This window comes from Ranitomeya variabilis, chromosome 4, assembly GCF_051348905.1.
Source record: "Ranitomeya variabilis isolate aRanVar5 chromosome 4, aRanVar5.hap1, whole genome shotgun sequence".
NCBI lineage: Eukaryota > Metazoa > Chordata > Amphibia > Anura > Dendrobatidae > Ranitomeya > Ranitomeya variabilis.
In genome coordinates, this window is record NC_135235.1 from 130,332,628 (window position 1) to 130,359,525 (window position 26,898).

Sequence of the window (26,898 nt, forward strand, 5' to 3'; positions counted from 1 at the left end):
GCCATCACTTCTAATATCACTTTCGTGAAGATGCGGGGAGTCATTGAAAGCCCAAAGGGCATTGCTACGTATTGAAAGTGACGAACCTGTCCCGCCAGGATGACTGCTACCCTTAGGTACCGCTGGTGTTCGGCATGTATGGGAAGATGATAGTAGGCATCTTTTAGGTCTATCCCCACCATGACACATCTAGAGAACAAGAGTTTGATGGTAGAACCAATGGATTCCATTTTAAAAGTATGATTATGCAAAAAAGAATTAAATTTTTTGAGATTTATGATGGTTCTGAATGAACCATCTGGTTTATTGATCAAAAATAAAGGGGAATAGAACCCCTTCCCTTCTTGATCCAAACTCCAATCTTAAACCGTATTGTATAATGTCCAGAATCCATTGGCTAGATGTTATTTGTTTCCATTTAGGAAAGAAAAATTTTAATCTGCCGCCCACTTCATGGTCAGCGGTACTTGCTACGCTTCGTATTATAGGATCCGCTAATCAGAGCACCTTTTTATTATGGATCCTTTGTCTCCCAGCGCTCCCTTTGAGTCTCAAACGGTTTGTTTCTGGTAAAGGGGCATCTTCTAAAGGCTCTCCTGTAAGATGGAAGAGATTGATTAGGGAAGCCTTTCTTTCTCTCTCCCGCTTTATATGGGAGATTATCCAATGTTTTCCCAAAAAGGAACTCACCCTGGCAAGGGATCGCACAAAGTTTTGCTTTTGCCTGTGCGTCCCCCTTCCAGTTTTTCAACCAGAGTGCTCGCCGGGCTGTGTTCACTAGGCCGGCTGATCTGGCTGCTAGGCGTAGCGAATCCACAGAAGCATCTGCCAGGAATGCTATCGCTTCTTTTATTAGAGGGATTTTCGGCAAGATTGATTCTCTCGAAGTTCTACCTCTAATTTGTTCCTCCAGCTGTTCCATCCACACTAGTAGTGACCTTGCGGTGCCGGTACTAGATATAGCTGGCCTGAATGCCCTCGTGTTAGCTTCCCACGATCTTTTTAGTAAGACTTCTGCTTTACGGTCTAAAGGGTCTGTCAGGACCCCCGAATCCTCTACTGGTAAGACCGATTGTTTAGAAGTAGAAGTGACTGCGGCATCAACTTTTAGCACCTTTGACCAGGAATTTAGTTCCTCATCGCTGAAGGGATAGCGTCTCTTAGAGGATGATGGTAGGAAACCCGTTGTATTCTGCTTATCCCATTCTTTTTTAATTAGGTCTTTAATAGTGGGTGTGACGGGGAAGGATCTACATTTTTTCTGTCCTAACCCCGCAAACATGATGTCTTGAGCCGATTTTTTCCCTTTTTCTTCTGGGCACCCCATTGTGCTTCTGACGGATTTTACTAAATTGTCTATACTGCTGTTAGGTAGACAAAGCCCCCCCTTCATTCTTGGATGAACTCGGCTGGATATTTTCTTGCCGTAAGGTTAGCATGATACATTCTGAGCACAACCTTTTAGCATAAGAATCCGGAAGGGGCTGCGTACATAAGGCGCATTCTTTGTGCTTGGACTTGTGTGTCCGTTTCTTAGTCTAGAGGAAGAGGGTTACAGGAGGAAAATATATCAGCATATAGGAAGAGGATTTTAAAAACTCACCCAGTGAAGCTGACAGGGACCGGTTCTGGAGGCGGATTTTTTGGAAAGTTATCCTTGGTATTCTGTTTGGTGGTGGATCGCTTCTCTGGGGGGGCGACCACCACTCTTAGGGTATGTGCACACGCTGCGGATTTTGCTGCGGATCCGCAGCGTTTCCGCAGCTGCGGATCCGCAGCAGTTTCCCATGAGTTTACAGTACACTGTAAACCTATGGGAAACGAAATCCGCAGTGCACATGCTGCGGAAAAAAACGCGCGGAAATGCCGCGTTTTATTTTCCGCAGCATGTCAATTCTTTGTGCGGATTCCGCTGCGGGTTTCCACCTGGGCCAATAGAAATCTGCAGGTGAAAACCCGCAGAGGAAACCGCAAAAAAAAACCGCGATAAATCCGCAGTGAAATCCGCAGCGGTTTTTCACTGCGGATTTTGCAAATCCGCTGCGGAAAATTCCGCATTGGAATCCGCAGCGTGTGCACTTAGCCTTAGTGCTGCTCCTAGCGCTTCTCTCTTTACTGGGAGAACGTTGTTCTGCTGCAGGCAGGTGCGCTTCGTCGGCCGGTGAAGCCATACTCGCACACACCGGTCCGGCGTCAGCGCTGCTTTTGAGTCTGGCACCGAATCTCCTGCCTCCCCGGACCCAACCCGGAAGTGCTCCGGCGACTTCCGGGTTAGACGTGCCACTCTCTCTCACCATGTGGCGGCCGGAGATAATAAAGCCGGCTGCTGCAGCGTGCGCGCGTCCTCATGGAGCCGGGCGGACCAGCAGTGACCGGACCCGGACCACGGATAGCTGATCAGACGAGGGGGGAGGCTGCAAGCAGGGGCTCCCCCGCTGCTGCTTCTGGAACCGCAGCCACTGCCGTTCCCACAGAACCGACACAGGCGGATGCATGGCCCAGGAATCCTCTTCATCTGTAGATAAGCAGGGATTCCTATAGGAACAGGAAACCTAAACTGAGGAGGAGAGGGGACGCCTCCTTTTATTCTGTAGGTTTCCTGTTCCTATGGGCGGATCCCTCTCTCATGTGGGGTGCTGTCGTGGCGAAGGGTAAAAAACTGTATTTATGGATCATAGGTGGGGAGTCAAGGGGTATCAAAAGTACTGTTACAATGCATAGGGGACACTGAATTGAATGATGTTTTTACCTGATATCCCAAAAAAAGTGGTGACAGATTCCCTTTAATTCTGCCTGACTTTTGGGCAGCATAAATCCGGGAGCCTCTCCTGCTTATAAGCATCAATATTTTACTCGGAAACGCTGCAGCATTTCAAGGAGAAACCTAGTTGAAAGCGCGACCAGGGATGAAGTGACAAGTCATGGAGTGAAATCCCCACCAGCCGGGCGGGCATGCCTCTGTGACTAGTCCTGCCTTGTCCCCTACTGCCCCTGTAACTGTGTTTTCTCTGTAAGGCTGCAGCGTTGTTTGGGCAGCATGCATTAGTAGATGCATTTGTTTTAACCCATGAAGTTGATTTTTGTAGGTTTATGTTGTCTTTTGTAAAATGCCAGTGTAATATAGTTTTTAATTGCAAAATCGAATGATAGAAAGTCATGTACATACTGTGTTAACATGTTTTTGGAGCCTATTTCATACACCGTCCTGTGCCTTACTGTGGTGTCTGACATTATACCTGGACAAAGCCAGTATTTTGAGACCTGGTGAGTGGATGTTCAGGGCTGTATAAGCCGCATTCACAACAACCATTTGTTTTCTTTAATTGCTAGCACCACAATGCCGGTGTCAGTGGTACTTGGCAGGCGGTATCCTCTATTGTGACTGGCACAAGCTCCTCTGACAACCTTAGCTGTACGTACTGCAGTTGCCAGGCAAACGGTATGGGCAATGGTAGAAGCTCCTTGTGGTCCTAGCAACCATAGAAGATCTGGTGGAAGGTGTTAGATTTTGATGTACGCCGTATAAGAAGCCATTAAGATCTGTAGAATTGTGTGGCTATTGCAGGGAGGAGTGACAGCTTTGAGCGATCCGTGCAGGAGGCAGACTCTGTCTTTGAGCAATCCATGAGGCTGGAGCAGAACGGAGATTACACTACGGCTTTGGCACTGTGTAATGAAGCTATGTGTAAGTAACTCCTAACCAAGGCTTCTCTCCGCTTTCAGTTCTGTATCGTCTAACATGGCATGCCTAACATTGTGTGGCTCAGCTATTGGCTGTGGAAGGTGACCTTTGTCTCTCTATTCCAACACAATCTTGCAAATTGCTGTTAACTCAAATAAAAAAAAAAATACTTCATTGCTTTCTTCCAGCTTTTGTTGCTTTTGCCCGCATTTCTACAAGAGACTTTGCAGTGTGGAAACAGTGCTCTTGGTTCCAATTTTTTTTTTCTTTTTTACGTATGTGACAAGTGTAACAAAGCATCTCTTTCATCTGCGTGTAGCATGGATCAGAATGGACACTTTAATTACTTTTCCTCCCCGTTGAAGGTCATGCATTGTTCAGTTTCTTGGCTAAATACATTGGGATTTTGAGCCCAGAGTGACATTAATGCCCCTGATATTAGGCAATCTAAAATGCTGGGACATGTTGAAGCTGTACTCCGATTATTCCTTGAACATGCATGTTTCTTTCAATGGGTAGAGGGAAATAAGCCACTTTCAGGCTGTTCTGGTAGTAGTAGTCCATCTGCCATGGGAATGAATATACCTGATCCCTGTTCTCAACAAACAGCAGCAAACGGGTAAAGGGATAAAGTTGGGTGTCTTCCATCGGGTTTATTAGGACTTTTAAATCCGGTTCTTATTACAACATTTTTTGTGTGTTTTATTTATTTATTTCTATTTGACTTTCAACAAAAGCAAATCTTGAAATATTCTAGCTTACACAAGTACCCTTTTGCTTTGTGTTCCTATAAGTCACTTCTCGGCTTTGCTGTGTAGCATAGCAGAGTCATCTCGTATCATTAGAGGGAAATCCTGTAAGAGGCCATTATACACAGAGGAGGCATTTATCCGCTCACTGACACACAGGAGCTGTCCTTTCTGATTGTAGTCATTCACATTTTCTTTCTAATCCATCTGACCGTTGACTTCTTGTAGCCCGGACTCTTGTCTACAGAGACCAGTTTGACTCCTCACTTTTCTCCTACCCTCTCTACCTTTTCTCAATTCGCTTCTTGTTGCTACTCCCAAATCTGTGCTTGTTGCTGCCTCTTGTAACCCTATTACTACACCTGCTCTCTAGCACAGTTCCCCCAAATATTGTACTTCTCAATAATACCCTTCTATAATTACTCCCAAAAATATTGCCTTCCATACGGCGAGCCTGAAGCCAAAAGTGCCCCTAAAGTGAACAATGCCAACAGATAATGCTCCATATTGTACCACAAGTAGTAATAGTGCCTCATTGCTGTTCGTACCCTAACAGAAGTGCCTGCTTTGTGCTTCTCAGAGTAATGCTGATTTTTCAGTGTCCCCATACAGTAATAGTGCCCCTCAAACTGCATGGAAGCACAAACAAGGCACTAATAGTGCCTCTTTTATAGCCCCACGTAGAGTTAAAGCCCTTTTTGGCTATCTAGACAGTAACCATTTCCATTTTGAAGGTTATAATGCCCTGGGAGTCGCTTTGTCAGATGTAATGCCCACTGAGTGCCCCCTTAAAATTGATTAATGCCTCCCGAGTGCCTAATACGGTAAAATAAATTGCTGCCTTTTGTGCTCCATTAATAAAAAAAATAAACCCTAATATTTGACGAGCGCAGGGATCTGTGTCGTTATCAGCCCTTTGCAGGCCATGTGACGCCATGACGAGATGAATATAGTAGGTGAGGCTACCTATGGCCGTCCGGCTCCATACTGTAACGTGGGTTTCTGCTGTTTACACAGGAGCTGAAAGTAGAGATGTGTGTGCCGCAGATGTTGGGTGGTAACAATCCCCTGCTTTGTATGCATCTCTCTCCTTACCCTCTGGTTTGTGGGGTATATTCCATCAATTCCTGGAGACCGACTTCCATTTATTCCTGCTTCCATGAAGCACACACATTTCTCTACTGTCTATACAGTACAGTATGTGGGTACATGCACTTACCCACTCGTATGCTCCACCCTTCTACCCTTATAGGTCAAATATAAAAATAAGAGATACAGTAGCTAAATGATTATAAACATCATCACTCAACATAGCATAATATAATTAATAAAAGTAGCAACACGTAATATAGACTATTATCTAATCCTCCATTACTGCACCGTCTAATAACCATCTGCTGCACTTTCTCCTATTACCTCCGCACGTCCAGTTTGTACCAAATCCTAGATTTAATAGCAGATCCCCAGTATTCTCTATAACTGATGTGGGGTAATTTCTGTAGGAAAGGTGATGGCGTTGGAAGGTGTGCAGTTAGCTGAGCCTGTTCCTGCTGCCGCTCTTTCATCCCAGCTTTGATGGCTCCGCTAACATGCTCAGGGCGCATTGCTTACATACATGTGCATTGTTGATAACTCTTAGGATGCATTATGTTTTGTTTCCCCTCTGTATTGCATGATTCCATGTTATGCTCTTTTTGGCATCCTATTTTTTATTCTTTTGGTTTGTGTGCGTGCATTTGTTTCTGCTATGTTTTCTTTTGCATTTTAGCTAAATTCAGACTTGCCATGCATGATGCCAGATCTAGCACACACTGCAGAGCCCTAGCAGATAAGAAGTTGCAAATGTGTTTACGAAAGGCACGGACTCTTCAGGACCGCATGCTGCTGCCGACAGTTCCTCAACCGCTGCCACCAGCTTACCCCTCTCCACAAGGGGGAGCTATAAACCAATCTACAAGGTAGCTGCCATGAACCTTCCTTAACTAGGAATGAATTCGAGAACTGTTGCTCTTAACTTGACTTAGACATCATTTAAAGGAATACTATATATAAAATAAAAACTGACTGTATATTGATCAACATGGGGTCCTGTATTAGTGCCACCCTGTCTGCTGCCAACTCTATAGTTATTAAAAAGCAGCGGGAAAGTATACTTAGTCCTTAGGCTGAGTTCACACACAACATAAATAATCGGCTGCAAAATCCTCAAAAAAATTAGCATCTGTTACCTGCAAATTTCAACTTGATTTTCATTCTCTGCATTATAATGGACGAAATTCATTGCAAACTGCAGAGTAACTGCACATGATGTGAACTTTGTCAAAATCCCTTTGATTTTTGTTGTCCGGTGGTTTAATGTGGCGACACCATGTGTGAACTCAGTGTAAGATGAACTTCATGTTTAACGACCAAGACAATGGACTCTGGGGAAATGAACCACTTTGCAAATGATCTTGATTGACCCTATTATTTTGTGTTTACTTCTCCATTGCAGATCTGTCAAACCCTATGTAAGCGGATCTCTTTTTCATCTGTCCTTACATCTTGCTAACATAGATAAACAAGCAGTAGAGGACAGATGGGGTATGGCTATGGGATCAGAGTCCTACGGGGATTGACAATTTCTTCATAGGAGTTGTAGATAATTTTGCAAAGTTGCTTCATTTTTATTATGGATGCATTGGGTCACTAAAAAAAAAAAAAAGAACAAAACCATTTTCATTTCTCCCTGCTGCGCTGATCATTATACGCTAGAGTTTTTTATTTTGTTTTTGAGGTATAGTCTTCCTTTGAGTTGAAACCTATTGTTTGGACGGAAAAGCATCAAAGTATAGATCTCCATACATAAACCATCTTTTCAGCAGTGTTATTTAGCCATTCCAAGTATTGAAATTAATTCATGTATAGAGAAAGTAAATATTCTGTGCGAAGAGACCAGAAGCCTTCCAAGCTAATACATTGGAGAAGTTCATATTTGTTCTTCTGCATTGATTCCATTGCGGCTTAAACTTGCATTTGTTGATTTTGTAAGTGCTTAACTGATTTTTACATTTGTGACGTACTGTCATTTTCGATTTGCATCAAATGCACGTTTTACCTGTCTGAAATATGAAAAATATGTATTTTGCAGACATTTTGGTACATTCTGCCACATGGTATAAATAAATTGTGCATGTAATTAACTCCTGTATGACTAAGGTACCAAAGAAAATATTAAGGTTTTTTTTTTTCGTGTTGGCAGATGCCCATAATTTATATATTTTTCATAATTAGACTACCGTAAATTTCCTTTTAATTAAATTTCAAATAATTTGGCAAATGCTATCTCACCTCCTTGCAGTGACCAGGCTATCTCGGACAAAGTTTCAGTGAACCGTCAGGTAATGGCAGAGACGACCACAAAGGAGGACTTCACATCCACTCCATTACCACACCCGTTTGCTTCTAGCCATGACTTGCTTCCATCGTCTTCTGAGTCTTCCGGCTTATCAGCTTCTGAACATTGCCCATGTAGCAAAACATTTTCTAACTACCGTGGTCCTTCAGGTCCTAGTTCCCCAGAGAGTGCCTCAACTCCTACACAGAGCACAGTTGATAACATTTTGAGAGTGGATGATTGTAGTCCGGACCTACAAATCAAAAACCCAAAAAGCAATCGAGCAACTGCTGGAAGCCCTAATAACAGTAAGGTGACTGAGGAGCATGAAGCTAAAGACGGTCCGCTACCTGTTCGGAAGATGAAACTCCATGGCATTAAATCTGGTTCTTTGCCATCATTGTTGTTTCCCTGGGCACGTCGGACACAAGTACAGTCTCCAGATAAAAATAACCAACCCAGCCATTGTAACAAATCTGTCAGTACAGAAATCCATACAAGTGAAGATAAGGTTGGTTCTTGCATTGTCCCACCAGTCTCTCCAACTGTTACAAACGGTGTTAATGTTCATCCTGTTAACGTCTCCTCAAAAACTAACAGTCAGGACAATTTACTAGACAAACAATGTGACTTGAACATCTTTGAGACTAGCAAAGTTGAGGCGCCTAAGAGTAAAGGGTTGGTGCGTTCTCTCGCAGAACAGTTCCAGAGGCTACAGGGGGGCTCACCAAAGAGAAGCAGTTTTGGCGTGAATTTTACTGGAATAGACAACTCTGAACAGAAGTCTTCACCAGTGGGGCATATACACGATTCAGTGAACCTTTTCGAAACCGAATCTGGTTCACAGCCTCAAGTCATGCAAGAGAATAAATCTGTCAGCACGGATCAAGCAAGTACTTCTCCAGATTCCGAAGATGGGTCATGTAATATAAATGGATCCAGTATTAACCATCTAAACAGCCATAATGCCATGTCAATTAAGGAAGTTCTTCCAGAAGACATGGCTGACAGTGTTAACCGTGGCAAGTTTTATCACAAAACTGAGAAAAAGGTGAAATTTGGAAGCACGGTGCATTTGCCAGCCTCTGTGCCCATGAACCAGTGGGTTGATAGTGTTAGCAGATATTATAATGCCCAAGTGGATGACACAGATATGGAACACCATCTTCGTCCAAGTTTCTCCTCGAATCGAAAGTCTGTAAGGTATGGCTTATCAAAGAGCTCAATTGATCTCCGGCAGGAGTGGAAGCAGGAATTTGAGCATGATGTTTCAGAATTGAATACCTTGTATAACAACAGCCTTCAGACTTGTGCAGGCAGCAGGACTCTGCAGTGGAGACCTGAGAACTCCAGACAGACATTCGGAAAACCATGTAAGTGGAAATGTCTATTAAGCACTTTGTTTTCAATCTATGAAATCCATTAGGCCATCGCAGGTTGTTTTATGTCAGCCAAATTATACTTTTTAAGTGTGCAAGCTTTGCTAAATTCAATATGTGAAAAAGTATGGTATTGACGTAAAACCCATTTATACACACGTGGCACCAGAAAACCCAAACCACCTTCTACGATTTAGTATTGGGTGTTGCATAAAAAGCAAGTTCATGTAAGGCTTTAGTCCACAAAGGAAATATGCATACTTTGATGCTCATTTGCAATCATAGCTGCCACCAGGAATTTCAGGGCCCCATACTTGCAAAATTTTCAGGCCCCCTTCAGACTCTGCCCTGCCTCCATCCCTCGAACCTTCCACAGTACCACCACCTACTCTTGGAAAAAGTCTACTTATGCACCACGTCCTCAATCACTCACTAGTAGTTCCCATCGAACACCAGTTCACATTCAGTACAGACCAAAAGTTTGGACACACCTTTTCATTTAAAGATTTTTCTGTATTTTCATGACTATGAAAATTGTACATTCACACTGAAGGCATGAAAACTATGAACATGTGGAATTATATACTTAATTTCAGTTGTTTCACACTTTTTTGTTAAGTATATAATTCCACATGTGTTAATTCATAGTTTTGATGCCTTCAGTGTGAATGTACAATTTTCATAGTCTTGAAAATACAGAAAAATCTTTAAATGAAAAGGTGTGTCCAAACTTTTGGTCTGTACTGTACATAGTCAGCAGCTTTTGTTTTAGCCAAAAGATTTTTTTAAGCCGCCACCATGACAAGATAGACTCTTTTGGCAGGGCCCTACTCTACTGTAACCTATTAATCATTTCTTAAAATATCCAATACTCTTTTTAGGTATATTTGTCCTTAAGGGAATCAGTCACATACATTTTTTTAAATGAACAATAATACCACATACCGCCACACCATGACCAGACCACATATTGCCACTACATAGTGACCGAATACTACAATACTGATCATTAAGAAAAAAAAACACAATACAAATATTAATATAAGTGCCATTATACACAGGAGCTCTGTACATAGTATTCAGTGTATAGTGTAAGTGTACAGGTAATACAGGGATCCCCGGTGACATTGTACCCAGGAGCTCTGTATATAGTATACAGGTAATCCAGTGATCACCGGGTATATTATGCATAAGAGCTCTGTATAATAGTGTGTGTGTACAGGTAATACACAGGAGCTTTGTATTTAGTGTCACTGCACAGGTAATACAGTGATCACCAGTGACATTATACACAGGAGCTCTGTAAATAGTGTCAGTGTGCAGCTAATGCCATGATCACCAGTGACATTATACACAGGGTTTCTGTATATACTATATAGTGTAAGTGTACAGGTAATGCATTGACTCACCAGTTACGTCTCTAGTTTAAGTCCTTCATCTTCGCTTTCCCTCTTCATCCAGCACAAACCACCATCACTTCTTCCAGCCAGGTCTTCTCTGAAGAAAATAAGTTATCTAGAGCACATTCCCCAATTTTACCCAAACTTCTGCACTACGCCAGATAAAGAAAAAGATTGACAGTGTTGCGCTGTACAGTAACATGACCCCCCCCCCCACTGAAAACAGTATCCTCAAAAATAAAATGCATCACAGGAGGAGTAATATCCCTTAATCAGCCCCTACAGTAAAAACGTTCCACATCCTGCTCCCACGTGTCCTCCCATTCTGGACCCCATATGTCTTGTTCCTGGCCCCATGTGTTCTCCCATTCCTGACCCCTTGTATCTCCAAACTGCCCTCATAGTGCAGCTTTAACAACAAAAAGTTTATCCTTACCTGACTGTGGTCCAGCGTTGTCTGAGTCACGGAGGTGACGGCGGATGACAATGACGTACGTACCTATGTCAGCTGCCGGCCTGTGATTGGCTTATGGCTGTTAACTATTGCCGTCTGTGCGGAAAGCTTTCCTGCACGGCAATAGATTTTAACTGAACTTTAGTCCGAGGACGCATGTTCAGTTACTGAATCGGCAGAATCCTGTAGTGGGGGCTCAGTGCGGGCCCCATACGGCAGTAGTAACCTGATGGCGGACCTGCTTGCAGTAAGTGCTTTATATACGCATAATTGTGAATAGTTCAGTATATTTTTTTGTTTTGATTTTTCTCAAAAAATTTTTTCCAAAAGGTTTGGACAACACATCTACGAGAAAAATGCAGCATGCTGCCGGTAGAGGTTTGTCAAGAACACCGACAGCTGAGATAGAACGCAGTCTCTGTGGAACCACACATTCACCTGTGTCTAAGGTATGTAGGAAACAAACCTAATATTAGGCTTAGAGCCGCTAGTTGTGCTACTGTAATCCACGTGTGGCCATCACCGAACATGTAAGCCTGCATTTACACATCCGTGTCAGTGTTGCCACTGAAGCAGGTAGACTCACTGTCTGAACTTTTCTTTACGCATGGACTCTTTGCAATTGATTATTTAAAAATGGAAGATCCTCGGTTGTAAAAGTGACGTACAAAGAATGTTTTCCGTATTTTATACAAATTCCCTTTAGATTTTAACAGACAAGTCTGATCTGCGAAACGGATGAGAATAGGACCTTCTCTGAGTATGACAGACTGGAGACTCGGATACATTTTTGCTATCCAAGATTAAAAATGAAGGGCACTAGATGTGTCACACTGATGTACGAATGCAGCCTTAAAGGTTTTTGGCATTAAAGGGAATCTGTCGCCACACTTGACCTATGTAAACTATTAATATGGGCATACAGGTTATAGACTGCTAAGGAGAGTGATACCTGTGTGTTTCATTGATGCCTTGTTGTTGAGAAATCATCTTTTATAATTTTATGTAAATGACCTCTTCCAGGCTCTGGGCAGAATGTTGCCAGAAAGAAAAATCTGCCTCCAGAGCTTATTTTAATCCCTTCACCCCCCAGGCTTTTTTTTCATTTTTTCTTTCGTTTCTTTCCTTCTTCCAGGAGCCATAGTTTTTTTTGTTTGTTTTTTCCATTAATATAGCTGTATGAGGGTTTTTTTTCTGCGGGATGAGTTGTACTTTTGGATGACACCATTGCTTTTACCACATAGTGTTATGGAAAAGAGGAAAAAAAATACCAAAAATTCCATAAAAAGTACAATACCACAATTGTTTTTTGGGTTTTTTATTTAATATGTTCACTATATGGTCAAACTGAGCTGTCAATATCTTTCCTATACCAAACATGTATAGGTTATTTTTTATTTAACTAGTGGAAAAAAAATTCTGAAGTATGAATGAAAAAAGTTTTTGCGTTTGTCACCATTTACCAGGGCTTGTAGCTTTTCCATTTTTTGGGATCTGGGGTTAGGTGAGGGCTTATTTTTTGTGGCCATAACTGACTTTTTTATTGATATTATTTTGGGGTAGATACAATTTTTTGATCGCATTTTATTGCAGTGTAGCGGCAAGCAAAAAAAACATAATTGGCTGTTTTTTTTTCTCGTTACATCGTTTATCGATCAGATTATTTAACTTTATATTTTGATAGGACATTTCTGAACTCAGGAATACCAAATATATCATGTTGTTTTTTTAAATTTTTCTTTTAAATTGTTCTACTTTTAATGGGGCAAAAAAAAGGGGGGGGGGGGTAATTGGAACTGTTTTTTGTTTCTTTTCAATATTTTACATATTTTTTTTTTTTGTTTGGTTTTTTTTTTGTTTTTTTTATTGTGTTCAGTAGTACCCTTAGGAGCCTTGAAGCGGTGATCTTCCGGTGGCCTGTGCTAAACCTAGCAGGGCTTCATCACTACTATATATAGCAAAAATCACGATCTCCTATGAACAATGGCTATGGGGATCGTGATGACAACCCATTGTGATCACATGGGCGGGACTTGTGATCTGCTTTCAGCCAATTCCTGTTAAATGCTGATATCAGTAGCTGATGGCGGTATTTAACTGGTTATCAGCTGTGTGTGGCTCTCAAGTCCTGCCCATGTGATTAAATCAGCGATCAGTTGTGGGAAAAGATGCATGCTTCGGCTCTGAGGTAGGGACACACGGCCGATGATGTAACTATACGTCATCGATCATGAAGGGGTTAAATAGAAGGGGCAGTTACCAGTGGGAGGCAAGTAACTAACACAGAAAAGGAGAAATATTAAATTTGTATTCTTGCAAACACATTTTTTTGCAGCTCTCTGAGCTCTGCTGAATTGCAACAAACGCTCAACCCTGTCTGCCTGTGAGCTGGAAGCTGAGAGGAACCTGCAGATGTGTCAGGTATAATCACACACAGCTCTGCAGTGACATCAGCAGAGCAGAGAGCGGCCATCACATATCACACTGGTAACCATTACACGCCTCACTGGTAACTCCCCCTTAATGTAAAATAATCTCTGGAGGCATAGTTATCTTCCAGGCAGCGTCCTCCCCATAGCTTGGAAGAGGCCATTTATATAAAATAAGAGGATTTATCAGCAATAAGGCATCTGATATGATTCTTACAGGGGTGAGTTTTTCCAGCAGTCTATAATCTGTACGCCCATATTCATAGTTTAGATAGGTCAAATGTGGTGACAGATTCCCTTTAGTTCATTAGGTTCATTTATAAAGTGCAGTCAAGTCATTATTTCCGATAACATTACTGCAAAACCATAATTTTGTTCATTAAATACATATATATTTAAGTGCAGTTAGGGGTGTCGGGTAGTGCTGGGGGAACATGGCTATACAACAATAGGTAAAGCATTTACTACAAGCAATTTTATTATTGCTCATATTGCTGCATGCGTCCAACAATAGTATAAGCAAAGACCCTTCTATAATACTACAGGGACTGCTGTATGTGAATCAGGACATCTCCCAGCACCATTCGTGATGGTTTTCTTTCAATATTTATTATCTGAGGAAGGGGCTTATCTGCGAAACGTTGTATCAGTATGGCGAGTAGTGCTATGTGCTGCACATCTTTGCTATATGCCATCCACGTCATGTTATATTTAGTCACCGTCATTTGATGGATTGTTCTTTTATAAAAGAAAAGAACAAAATGCGGAATTGTGTGTGGAATCAAAATTAGACTGATTTGAGATAATTGATAAAAATATGAGCTGGTGGGGTGTTTGTATATCTATGCCAAGATTGTCCTGTGTATACCTGGTCATTTCTCAGTTACTGCACTAGAGCAAAGGAGGACAGTTTTCCGATCTTTGCGAGTAAAAGTGCTGTATGCCTGAAAGATTGTGTAGTATTTAAAGGGAATCTGTCAGCAGGCGTTTGCTATGTAAGCTGAAGACAACATGTTGTACGGATTAAAACACAGATCTCAGTGATGCCTCTCTTATGTTTGCTTGCAATGATTGTTTTACCACCAGGAGCTTATCATTGCTTTGACACAGCAGCACGTGCCTCTTGGCCTGACACTCCCCCTCCTGTGGCAGGCAGCTCACTGTCTATGGACATTTGTGTATACAGAGCCTGGTGAGGGCGGGATTAGCTTTCTTAGCCCTGCTTCATTGCTAAATCTAAAACTATGATTGTGTCAGAGCGGCGGCACCCAGTAATGTAAGTGATACATCATTGGATTCAGCTTCTCTTTGCCTACATCAGGCAGCTCTCAGATGAGGTAGCAAAAACATTAACAATTATAAAAAACAACCTCAACCAGCATGATTTTGCACAGTTTTCGAGCCTTTTCATGTGGCCTTATATCTGTTACACCAAAATACAGATCATTGTGTATTTCACAGGGTAAGTAGGTCGATCTGACAAACCATAGAAATCTCTTGCTGGTTGTTTTCCAGATTCTTCCTATCTTCTTCCATGCGCTTGTTTCTATATTAATAAGTATAGAGAACATATTTGCTCTGTATACTGTACATACTGTTCTTGCTCTCTGCCTAAATACTAACCCTTATTCCATGATGGCGACTTTTGCTGCTAAGCAATTGACTGTGCTACAAGTTGACAGTTAAAAGATTTCCTTATAAAATAAACATAAAATAAAGTGCTGCTCACTAAAAATAAAAGTATCTCCCGGCTCCCAGATGCCTTTTTATTGCTTATTTTGCACAGTTAAGGAGTAAAAAGTAATATCACTCAGACCTATTTGGAGATTCATGTCATACATCAGCAAGAACAGATTTTGCTCTAAAAGGTATTTATCAAGTAAGGACCAATACCTTGATAATAGTCCCGTGTCACTTGTAAATATGCGATAGTTTCCATAAACTCTGTTCATTGGCTGCATGGTGAGGCGAACTCAATGATGTTCATGGGCTCTGAAATCCTCCATGTTTTTCCCCATCCCTCTCACCGCTGATTGACAGCTTTCTCCTGGTGATGCTGATTAATATCAAGGAACCACTACCATGGAGGTGCTTAGGTGCAAAAAAATAGGAGGAATAAGTTTATCTATGGCAAAGCCTCTTAATTATAGATACATAGCGATTATAGAGTTGCAAAGATAGACCTAGCCAATAATAAGTCAGAGGCACGGTCTGATAGATTGTGGTCCACTGACCATGAGTAATGCTTTGGGTTAGTAAGACTTGTATGTACCATCAGATCACTTAAAGTCCCAGACTCAGATCCATGTCTGTCCATTGGCTGTGCCCCATATAGCGGTTATACTCTATTCACTTAAATGAGAGTCAGCTGAAGTGTCCGAATTGGACATGGCACTTTTCGGAACAAAACACATTTTCTAATCCTAGAAAACCCATTTAGGTGTGACAAATAAGCAATGAAGGAAGAAATTAGACGGGTATTAGATACTTATATATTTATTTTATTTGTATATCGCCGTCATATTCCACAGCGCATTACAGACATCATTACTGATCCCATTGGGACTCAGTCCAAATTCTCTATCATTGGTGGGTTTCTTCTCACACTCTAAACTTAATCAAAACTCTGCACATAGGCTCCATATAGAATATGCACAGAATAAGTGATAGGAGCCATATAGGTTAACTTTAATAACCTGTCACCAGGTTTGGACGATATGAGATCCAGCCATCACCTTTCAGGGCTTACATACAGCATTCTATAATGCTGTATATCTGCACCCAACCCGACCTGGAAGAGAAGAAAAGTTACTTTTATTATGCTTACCTGCGGTCCGGTCCGAATAGCGGACTGCACTGCCCCACAGGTGAGTATAATAAGTTAGTTTTCAGTTCTTCCAGGATTATAGAATGCTGTATATAAGCCCTGAAAGGTGATGGCTGTAACTTATGTTGGCCAAAACTGCTGACCTGTTCCCTTTTAAAGGACATCAGTACAAGATAGATGGGGATTGGTATCCTCGCTGATCGGCTGCTATTACTTCCTGTGATGGCTGGATGTACTCGGCGTGCAGCACAGCTCCATGGACAGATCAGCTGTTCTGTACACTGTTTACATCCGGCTGCCAACAGAGGTGATGATAGCTGATCAGTAGGGATGCCGGGAGGACAGACCTTCACCAGCCTTGCAATAGTAACCGGTCATATATGGAAATGTAGTGGACAACCCTTTTAAGGCTAAAATCTAAAATAATTACAGTTCCATTGTTCCCTTTTTCTAATGTAAGAACAAATGTGTTTGGACATGGTGAAGTTACTTTTTAGGAAGTATAGTCGTCCATTTAGACAGGCAGACTTCTATCCATAATAGAAGGCTGATCCAAGGGTATGGGGGCAGAGTGATGGGTCATCTGATCGGTCAGTCCCTATGCAGCATGCATGTTGTCGGCAGCACGTCCTCTAGTTACTCAGGCAATTTGCACCAACAGCAATATTTTGGAGGCATCCTAACTGATCCAATCAACTGCAGATGATTGAGATTGAGCACTCTTATTAATTGAAATGATTATTACTCCTTGTAATTGGACCTCAACCCCGGGTATCCCATCATTTGGGATACTTTTTGTGCCCTGAAATATTATGGGCAATGAGAATTTGACTTGGATAGCTAGGAGTATGTGGCAGTGTAATTGGTGCTATATATTATAGGCATTCCTGCCAAATTGTGTGTGCACCTGCAGGTCACTCATGGCAGGGACCAGAGCAGGAGGTCTGAGGAAGACGAGCTGTACAGTGCAGAGAACTTCCGGCGGCTGGCAAGGAGCCTCAGTGGGACTGTCATCTCTAGCAGAGAAGAGACTCTGGTCTCTTCTCACAGTTTTGTAAGTAGTAACAACTTGATTAATGTTGTCAACAGTCGGAAACCATATTAATGTATCACAGACCACTAAGCCTAAACAGATTAAAAATGTGGCACCGTGTGAAAAGTCATGGATAGATCTTATGGCGATTACTAATTTCTCTGCTTATCTAACCAGCAGACTCCTGTTCCTTACTTTCCTGCTACCTTCACTCTTGTTTGCTCAGTTTAGCAATTTTCTCAAGAGTTTCTTCTCTCCATTGTACAGGGTGTCCCTAACGTCTGGACATATAGGAATTCTCATTAACGAGCATGAATGTGCTAAAATTGTCTGCAATGTGGATTTTACATCTAGTTCACATGAAATCAACCTTTGCTTTGCATATGATGGAGAAATCGTATTGAAGAAGTTATATAATACTACAATTGAATAAAATGTTAAGCACACAAATATTTTCAAGAAATTAAATGTATTATGTGCCCAGAATTTAGGGACACCCTGTATTTTAGACCTTCGGCCAATGATGTTTGTCAGGCGTCATTGCACAGTGTGACTGTTGAGTGGTTGTCAACACCAAGTGAATGTTTGTGAAGCCGTGCACCTTGCCAAATCGTAACTGTTTGTAAAGTAGACACCTTTTGGATTCGTCTTTGCTTGCCAGTTCCAGTGATCTTCATGTGACTGCTAGTAGTATGCGACTTTCATGCTTGCTTTCACGTGCCGCCGAGAGTCTCAGCCGCACGTTACAAAGTGGCAGAGCCTCTAGGATTACATGCAAATCTCATACTTAGTCAAGTGATGATCACTGGAACCAGCAAGCAGAGCCAGAACCTGGTGGTGTGTACATTACACGGCGTTGGGATCCTGCAAGCTGCACAGCTTACTGTACATTTACTCATGGTAGACAACCCCTTCAAATCATGGCACATTTCTTTCCTCTTGCTTACATAATGCCAATCTATTTCCGTTTATTACGTAGAGAGTGTCACCACAAACGTATATCCCTGTCCTCAAAACCTAATTTAACTGTTTGAAATGGAGTAAGAGACCCTAGGAGGGCGCACAGACCGAGGGAGGGCGCACAGACCCGGGGGAGGGCGCACAGACCGTGGGAGGGCGCACAGACCGAGGGAGGGCGCACAGACCCGGGGGAGGGCGCACAGACCTGGGGGAGGGTGCACAGACCACGAGGAGGGTGCACAGACCACGAGGAGGGCGCACAGACCTGGGGGAGGGCGCACAGACCTGGGGGAGGGTGCACAGACCACGAGGAGGGCGCACAGGCCCCGGGGAGGGCGCACAGGCCCCGAGGAGGGCGCACAGACCACGAGGAGGGCGCACAGACCACGAGGAGGGCGCACAGACCACGAGGAGGGCGCACAGACCACGAGGAGGGCGCACAGACCACGAGGAGGGCGCACAGACCACGAGGAGGGCGCACAGACCACGGGAGGGCGCACAGACCACGGGAGGGCGCACAGACCACGGGAGGGCGCACAGACCCTGGGAGGGCACACAGACTGCATGCAGGTGTTAATGGCCTTATTTAAGCTCCAGTGTTGCTAGGCAGCCATGCTTACTATGATGCCACATTGCTGCCCCATTACATAAGTATTTGATCATGGCACTACATGGGTTGGTCATCTCCATTTGCTATCACATTTTCCTTTGTTCCTGAATGTCCATAAATGGTTGGTTATAAGGGGTCATTATGTAAAGTGCAGCCTTAGCTAAGCAGTAAACTGCTTCTTTGTACTGGTATCGGACTGCTGTGGGTCCTGTCTTAGGTCCTGCACGTTGTATTGCCCCCATCTGTACACTGCTTTTCTTTGGCAGTGTGTTAATATTGGTTCTTGTTCATGCTGCTTGATGTTTGGCCACATGTTTTCCCAAGCAAGTATTTGGTCTCTGACAAAATGTTATCCTGTTTCACATTAACCATCTGGTTTATGGCTGTATATATTTATTTTTTTCTGTTTCATTTGTTAAAAGGAGGCATCCAATGAGAGGAAAGCGCTTGTGGACAGCAGTCATCGCTCTCACAGCTCCTCCTCCTACCCTTACACCCACAATCCTTCTGTCTTATCCTATGAACCCCAGCACTACCCATCTCATGAGGTTCTGGCGCCCAGCATGGTGGGTGAGGCACACAGACCACCAGGTAATTGCACACAGCCCTCCTGCATGTTTTTTTCTCTATTGTATGCTACTGTTCTAGTTAATTGAAAGCCATTTTTGTTTTCTGTTATATCCTCTGTGCTGTCTTGAATTGGCTGTCTTTAGTTCTGCTTTTTCATTTATTTCCCTATATTTAATGAGGGGTATGCTTGGATGGTTTTATAGTAGTACATTACCCCCAATTTACAGGCATTGTACACAATCATAACTCCCAATTACCAACAAACATTACTCCCTTCCATTTGTTCCCTTCTGTTTAGTTCATACATTTGGTAAGTTAGAAAGATGGAAGGCACAGATGGAAGAGAGTCTGACTACAAGAGAACACAAGAGCAGTAATGATTGTAGTCTGTCACCATGGAAACACACAGGCCTGTGTAAGAGCTGTAGACACAAAACAATAGTATATCTTAATATATTTGCAAAGAAATACATGGCCTTACACTACAACTACAAGTTATTTGTATCTTTCTACAATGGCAGGAGCTGCACTTCAACTCCTAATTTTGAAACTTGCTTTACAGTTTCCTTGTATGTCCAGTTATGTGTATTTATTATGGATTTTTACACCCTAAGGGCATACAGCTGTGTTTGTGCAGCTATACTAATGCCAGCAAGGGCCACCTGGTGGCTGTGATGTTAAATGTGACTTTTGTTTCTAACTCTAAAAGGAACCTGCCTCCTTCAGAAACGCCCTTACCTGTGGATGTATTAGCTATATGCAGGTTAATATTATTTAAGCCCTGTGTAGCTGGCTTACTGGAGCAACGGTTTGCAGGGATGCAATTAGGATGGTGCAGGGAGCGATTACAGTCCCCCTCACTACACACTGAGCGCACTGTGATTACTGCCCAGCACATTGTCAGACAACGCTTGCTGTAGGGTAAGCGGCTAAAGTGCTGAGGAGGGATCACAGTTTGCTCCCTGTGTACAGGGACTGTAATCTCACCCTGCACTGCTCCGATGACTGGAAGCATAGTGGCTGCAGGGAGAATAAAGCTTCATTTTCTCCCTGTAGCCGCTGTTTCAGTAAGCCTGCTGGATATGATTTGGATACTATTTACTTGCAGATTACCGCTATATCTCCAGGTAAATAGCATTTTGGAGGACATTTACAGGAATATCTTGAGTTAGACTATAGTAAGCATTTATTCCTAAACATAAAACTTTAAAAATTATAAAGATGCGTCACACCATTTGACAGGGAGCCCACAGGAACCTGATCAGCTATCACACAGCCAATGTTAATCAATGTGAATCACTAATCCACATTCACAACATGTCACGTAACTTGATTGCTGTGGATTTAAGAGCTGCTTGGGTTTGTCTGCCCCATGTGATCAGTGACCATACAACAAACGTTCCCCTATTGTAGATCTTTTTAGTAGAGAACAATAATTTGAGTGCCTCCATTTAACAAGTTCCATTTTTAAACAATACAAGCCTCCTCGTTTTATTTTATTTTGATAAAAGAACCCATTTTTGTTAGTCCTCCAGAAGTGCACTGACCACAAGGGCTCCAGCAGCAAAGACTCTCAGCAATCTCTTGTGATCTGCAGGGGTTTCCCTACAGCGCAGCCACAGGATAAATGCAGAATGCCATAGTTCTAGTGCTTTTTACTTAAAGGGATGGTTCATTTTTGGTAAATGTGTGGTAATATAATATTTTAGATAACTATTCCCAAAAAGCAAAGATGTGTATTATTGGTAAAACGAGTGGCGTAGGAAAACGTTGAGACAATTCCTTACAATTTGTGTAGACTTACCAAAGCACCAAAAGTTACTAAAAGTGTCTGTAAGACACGGGCTGTTTTTAGCACCATTTGCTACACGATTTGACTTTTTTGTGATTGGCGACTACTATCCTTGTGTACCCACTTAGACTATACTGAATAACTACAGCCATTGGGTCATGTGTCAGTTCCTTTTATACACTATTCAGCAGTAATGTAAAGCATTATTTTTTTTGTTTAGATATTAAACATTTACATTTTAAGGCTCTGTGCACATGTTCAGGATTTCTTGCAGAAATTTCCTGAGCAAAACAGGACATTTTCTGCAAGAAATCCGCATGTGTTTTTCTCGTGTTTTTACCACGTTTTTGGTGTGTTTTTTGTGCGGATTTTTCCAGAGGTTCCCAATGCAATAATATAGTGGAAAATCCACAAAATTAATGAACATGCTGCGTTTTTTACCACGATGCGGTTTTTTTTGCGGAAAAAAAAACGCATCATGTGCACAAAAATTGCGGAATGCATTCTAAATGATGGGATGCATAAAGTATGCGTTTTTATAGTGAAATAAACGCGAAAAGTCTGCAACGTGTGCACACAGCCTAAAGGTTTGGATAGTGAACCATAGAGGATTGGTGTACTGTGTCTCTGGTCTTATTAGAGAAGGAATGCAACCTATTTTAGTCTATAGAAATAATGGATGAAATGTACTTTCTCTTTTCACTTTAGGAGACCCGACTGTCCAAAAGCTTTTGGCTTTGCCTGACAGGAGTGAAAGTGTCAGAGTTACCGAACACTCGGATATGGCAGTAAGCTATGCAACTCTCCCAAGGGCACCTAAGATCAGTTCCAATAAATACCCCTCACAGAGGTCTTCACCTGACTCTTGGCAACAACCAGAAACCATGGAACATAATATTCCAACCTACCACCAGTGGTCAGGTCACTCAGTGCAGGCGAACAGACCCGACCAAAACATGGTCAATTCTACCTCACCAGGCAGAAGACTACAAAATGGTTTGTATCAGCAAGAATCGAGTTACAGGGGTTATGAGGCCTATAAGATGAACCGCAGACCATCACCATCTACAGAGTACAGCACCTTGAGTATGCCACGTAGCTCTTCCATGGGTAGAGGAGATGTGTTGTCAAAAGCTTTTGCTCCACAATCTAGAGTGCAAGGTCCTAGGAGAGTAGACATGCCACCAGAGGAGGACTGGAGACAGAACAGTTTTGCCCCTCAAATGAGTGGATGGAGGCCACATCCAGCATATTCTCCACATCGGACCTATTCATCTGCCTCTGACATGTTTGGTGCAGCCAGCTGGAGGGGTACATCTGCCTTACCTAGAAATGGGAGGTAAATGTGTTTGTATAGCTGTCCAGAATGCCTGCCTACAGAAGCTGCCAGATTTGCATCTTATACTTTTGATCCAAGTCTTGTAACGCAAAGGTTATTTGTTCGTAGTGTGATCGCCAGTCTTGTCTTAACACCTATAAGCCTGTGGAAAGTCCCTTTGTGCTAGATGTTTGGTCAAGATTTGGAATCGTAATTACTATTTTAGATTGCCCAACTGGTGCAGGAGGGCTTTGCAATGAAGTAACATCAGAGCTAGCAGACGTCCATACTCTACAAGCTCACATCTCCTTCAGGTGTGGGAATTGCTGACAAATCATTCTTCCACTTAACAAACCGTGAGAACAACTGCTCATTTCCTACCTTGTCAGTATGGTGCTCATTTAGCAATAATATGCTTAAAAAGAGAGCATTAATGTGTACAGGGTGTTTATCAACTACTCGGTAAGGAGTAAAACCTGGGGGTAAGGCCACGCCGAGCTGACCGCGAGCACCAATGTGCGTTTTACATACTGATTGATATTGGCCACACAACTTTGCAGATATACAGCAATTGTAAACCATAAGGACACTTATAATAAATTTGAAAGCTACAGCAATTTGCAATAAAACCGTATGTCGGTGTGTGGTTTTCGGCTCCATCGTGGCTGCACCCCAAGTATTTTGGGAACCATTGCCTTTGCTCTTTCAGACCCTGCTTCAGTTAGCAATAGTTATGTTGCAGTGGTGATCCTTAGAGTAAGCAGACCATTTTTTTTTGTTATGTGTTGGATTCCTTTTGGCATCTATGCGACCAAAGGTCCATATCTGTTTAATTTACCCATGGACTGCAATTCTACAGGGTGTATAGTATAGTCGGTCCTTCCTTAAATTTACCTTAATAGCTTTTGCTGCCAGAAAAGGGATTTGTTAACCACTGGCAGAGAGAAAACTGTGCTAAGACCCTGCGCTCAGGCAGTTGGTCTTACAGTGGCACTCTATACAAAAAAAAAACAGCGTGCAGTCACGGGACTGTAAGTATTAGTAGAAAGGCAAACCCAGCATTAACCATGCAGATAGTTAAGCACAAATCTTGACTACTGTAAGGGAGGTGGGAGAGGAGGGGGGGCAATGCCACGTTATTGAAGAATGCCCTGCCCACCCCTTTTTCCTTCTCTCCAGTAATTGTAGCAAGTTCATAACAGATGACTGTTATCACTGCATGCTTAAACCCACTGATGTTAACAGCTAGAGGATAAATTAAATATTTTAGTGTCAAAACATTTGCTTTTGTAAGTATTTTTCAAATAAATATATAAAATAGTTCTATTAAAATGAATCTGATCTGTTTTTTTTTCTTTCATTCTATAACTTAAGAATATGTGTTCTTGTCTGAAAATGTGAGCGCTGATCAAAAAAATATCTTGCTGTATGTCTATTAAAGGAGAGGTCAGTGGTAAATGGGTTGTGAGTGTGTTGTATCATGACAGTGTGCATTGTACAGGTGAGCTCACGTTAGTAAAGTGGCGCCCTGTGCATGCAAGTGACTCCAGCCTAGGCCTCATGTCCTCAGACCTTTTTAATATTTGAGCTAGTGTATCAAGTTTCTAAATATAAAAAGTAAGGTAAGGGCAGCGAATGTCGCTCATTTTTTTTTTTTTTTTTAACCGCTACTGATCTAGTGTAGACACTTTGGTGGTCCAGCGGTCTTGTGCTGTACTGCTGGCATCATGACTCAACACTGATGCCAGTAAAGTCTACAGATTGTTTACATGCTGCCAGTTTGACTGCTTCCACCGAAGACCACAAGGAATGCCTGGTATGAATGCCTCCCCGTCCCTATCCCTGTCATTGTATGCATGCCTCCCCGTCCCTGCCCCTGTCTGCATACCTCCCCTGTTCCGTCCCTGTATACATGCCTCCTTATCCCCTACCCCTGTGTGCATGTTTCCTATTGAAAAAACATAACCTCATACTCTCCTACCTGCGCGCCCTCGGTGCTGGCAATTCATCTCGTTCCGGCGCCTGCCTGCATCTCTTCCTGCTGTGCGATCACGTACCGCTCATTAAGGTAATGAATATGCGCTCCACGCCTATGGGAATGGAGACACGTCCATATTCATTACCTTCATGAGCGGTACCACGTGATCGCTCGGCAGGAAGAGCTGCAGACGCCGGCGGCCGGAACGAGATGCAGTGCCAGCACTGAGGGCGCACAGGTAAGTGAGTATGATGTGTGCGCCGGCTACTGGCACCCGCTGCTCCGGGGACCCCCCTTCCCTGCTGGCTTTCTGTACCGTGACTCGTGTGTAAGCCAAGGGGTTTTCAGCACAAAAAATGTGCTGAAAAACTCAGCTTATACATGAGTATATATCTGAAAACTGTGATGTGCATTTCTTTTCATCCCCCTCTAGACTCCTATGGCTGAATAAAATCCTGAATGACCAATTGCCTCCAGAAGTCACATAACTAGTAAATTGAGTCCACCTGTGTGTAATTTATTCCCAGTATAACTACAGTTGTTCTGTGAAGGTCCCAGAGGTTTGTGTGACAACATTAGGGTTCAAGGAACACACCAGATAGGTCAGTGATAAAGTTGTAGGGAAGAGTAAAGCACGATTAATTTTTTTAAAGAATAATATAGCAAAAGCTCTGAAATCTAACGGAGCACTGTTCAATCCATCATCCAAAAATGGAAGGCGTATGGCACAACTGCAAACCTACCAAAAAATGTCTGTCCACCTAAACTGAAATGCCAAAGAAGGAGATCAATAATTAGACAAGCGGCGAAGAGGCCTGTGGTCACTCTGGAGGAACTGCAGAGATCCACAGCTGTGGTGGGAGAATGTGTCCGCAGGACAGTTATTAATGCCACAAATTTGGCCTTTATGCAAAAGTTACAAGAAGAAAGTCAGTTTTGAAAACAAGCCAAAATAAGTCACATTTGCAGTTTGCAAAAAGCCATGTAGGAGATACAGCTAGCATGTGGAAGAAGGTTCTATGTACAAATAAGACTAAAATTAAAACTATTTGGGTTAAATGTAAAACACCCTGTGTGGCCGAAAACTAACACCAACCCCACCGTGAAACGTGGTGGCTGCCGCATCTTGCTGTAGAGATGCTTTTCATCAGCAGAGACAGGGTAGCTGGGAAGATGAATGCAGCTAAATACAGGGCAATCATGGAGGAAAACCTGTTAGAAACTGCAAAAGACTTAAGACTGTTTTTCATAGGTCCACCTTCCAGCAGGAGAAAGACCATAAACATATTGCCAGAACTACAATAGAATGGCTTAGATTAAGGCATATTCATGTGTGTGTGAATGAGCCAGTCACAATCCAGACCTAAATCCCATTTAGAATCTGTGGCAAGACTTGGAAATTGCTGTTCACAGACGCCTCCCACTGTGCTAGATCGAGTTTGCAAAGGCCTCTTTCACACTTCAGTTTTTTGCTATCCGTCGTTTTGGGCAAAAAACGGATCCTGCAAATGTGCCCGCAGGATGCGTTTTTTGTCCATAGACTTGTATTAGCGACGGATCGCGATGGATTGCCACACGTCGCGTCCGTCGTGCGACGGATCCGTCGTGTTTTGGTGGACCGTCATCACAAAAAAAGTTTAATGTAACTTTTTTTGTACGTCGCGTCCGCCATTTTTGACCACGCATGCGCGGCTGAAACTCCGCCCCCTCCTCCCCGGACTGCAGAATGGGCAGCAAATGCATCGAAAAACTGCATCCGCTGCCCACGTCGTGCAGTAAATTCACAACGTCCGTCGATATGTCGGCCCGACGCATTGCGACGGACCCGTACCGACGGAAGTGTGAAAGAAGCCAAAGAAGAATGGGCAAAAATGTTAGCCTCTAGATGCCAAAGCTGGTCGAGACATACCCCAAAAGATTTGCAACAGTGTTTTTTTTTTCATGCGTTTTTTTTCAGAAGAAGCCTATAGCGAAAAAATTTACTAAAACCGCAGAGTTAAGCAGCATCTTTAGACGCACCGAGGATGGAGTTTTCATAGACTCGCATCCACTTAGCTTGGAAATTTAGACCGTGTTCACATGTAGCATAAATGCTGCGTATTTTCTGCTGCTTTTTTTTTTTTTTGCACAGAAATTCTGCGTTTAACAGTGCAAGCAAAGTGGATGTGATTTCATGAAAAGTGTGCTCTTGGTGCATCTAAAAACACTTCTGAACTGTGCGTTTTTTTTTTGTTCTGGAGGCTTTTATGTGAAACCTAAAGTAACTGCAGTTTTTTACATGTTGCTTTTTTAAGTGCAGAATTTAAAGCTTTCTGTACTATAAAAAGAACCTTAAAAATGA

At 42.6% G+C, this 26,898-nt stretch overlaps 1 protein-coding gene across 6 annotated transcripts in view; it reads left to right on the forward strand.

Moving 5' to 3' along the window:
* Positions 1-23,911, forward strand: part of USP54 (ubiquitin specific peptidase 54) — a 142,521-nt gene extending 118,610 nt beyond the window's left edge. For 4 of the 6 annotated variants that reach the window (XM_077259260.1, XM_077259262.1, XM_077259263.1 and 1 more), the window contains 7 exons: positions 3,566-3,685; positions 6,200-6,389; positions 7,772-9,180; positions 11,371-11,489; positions 17,210-17,350; positions 19,322-19,490; positions 21,970-23,911. In XM_077259260.1, the coding sequence (XP_077115375.1) occupies positions 3,566-3,685; positions 6,200-6,389; positions 7,772-9,180; positions 11,371-11,489; positions 17,210-17,350; positions 19,322-19,490; positions 21,970-22,604 (2,783 nt within the window). In that variant the 3' untranslated portion in view covers positions 22,605-23,911. The remainder of the gene's footprint in view (positions 1-3,565; positions 3,686-6,199; positions 6,390-7,771; positions 9,181-11,370; positions 11,490-17,209; positions 17,351-19,321; positions 19,491-21,969) is intronic. The other 2 variants (XR_013214531.1, XM_077259264.1) reach the window with 2 other exon arrangements.
* Positions 23,912-26,898: the final 2,987 nt, after the last annotated feature.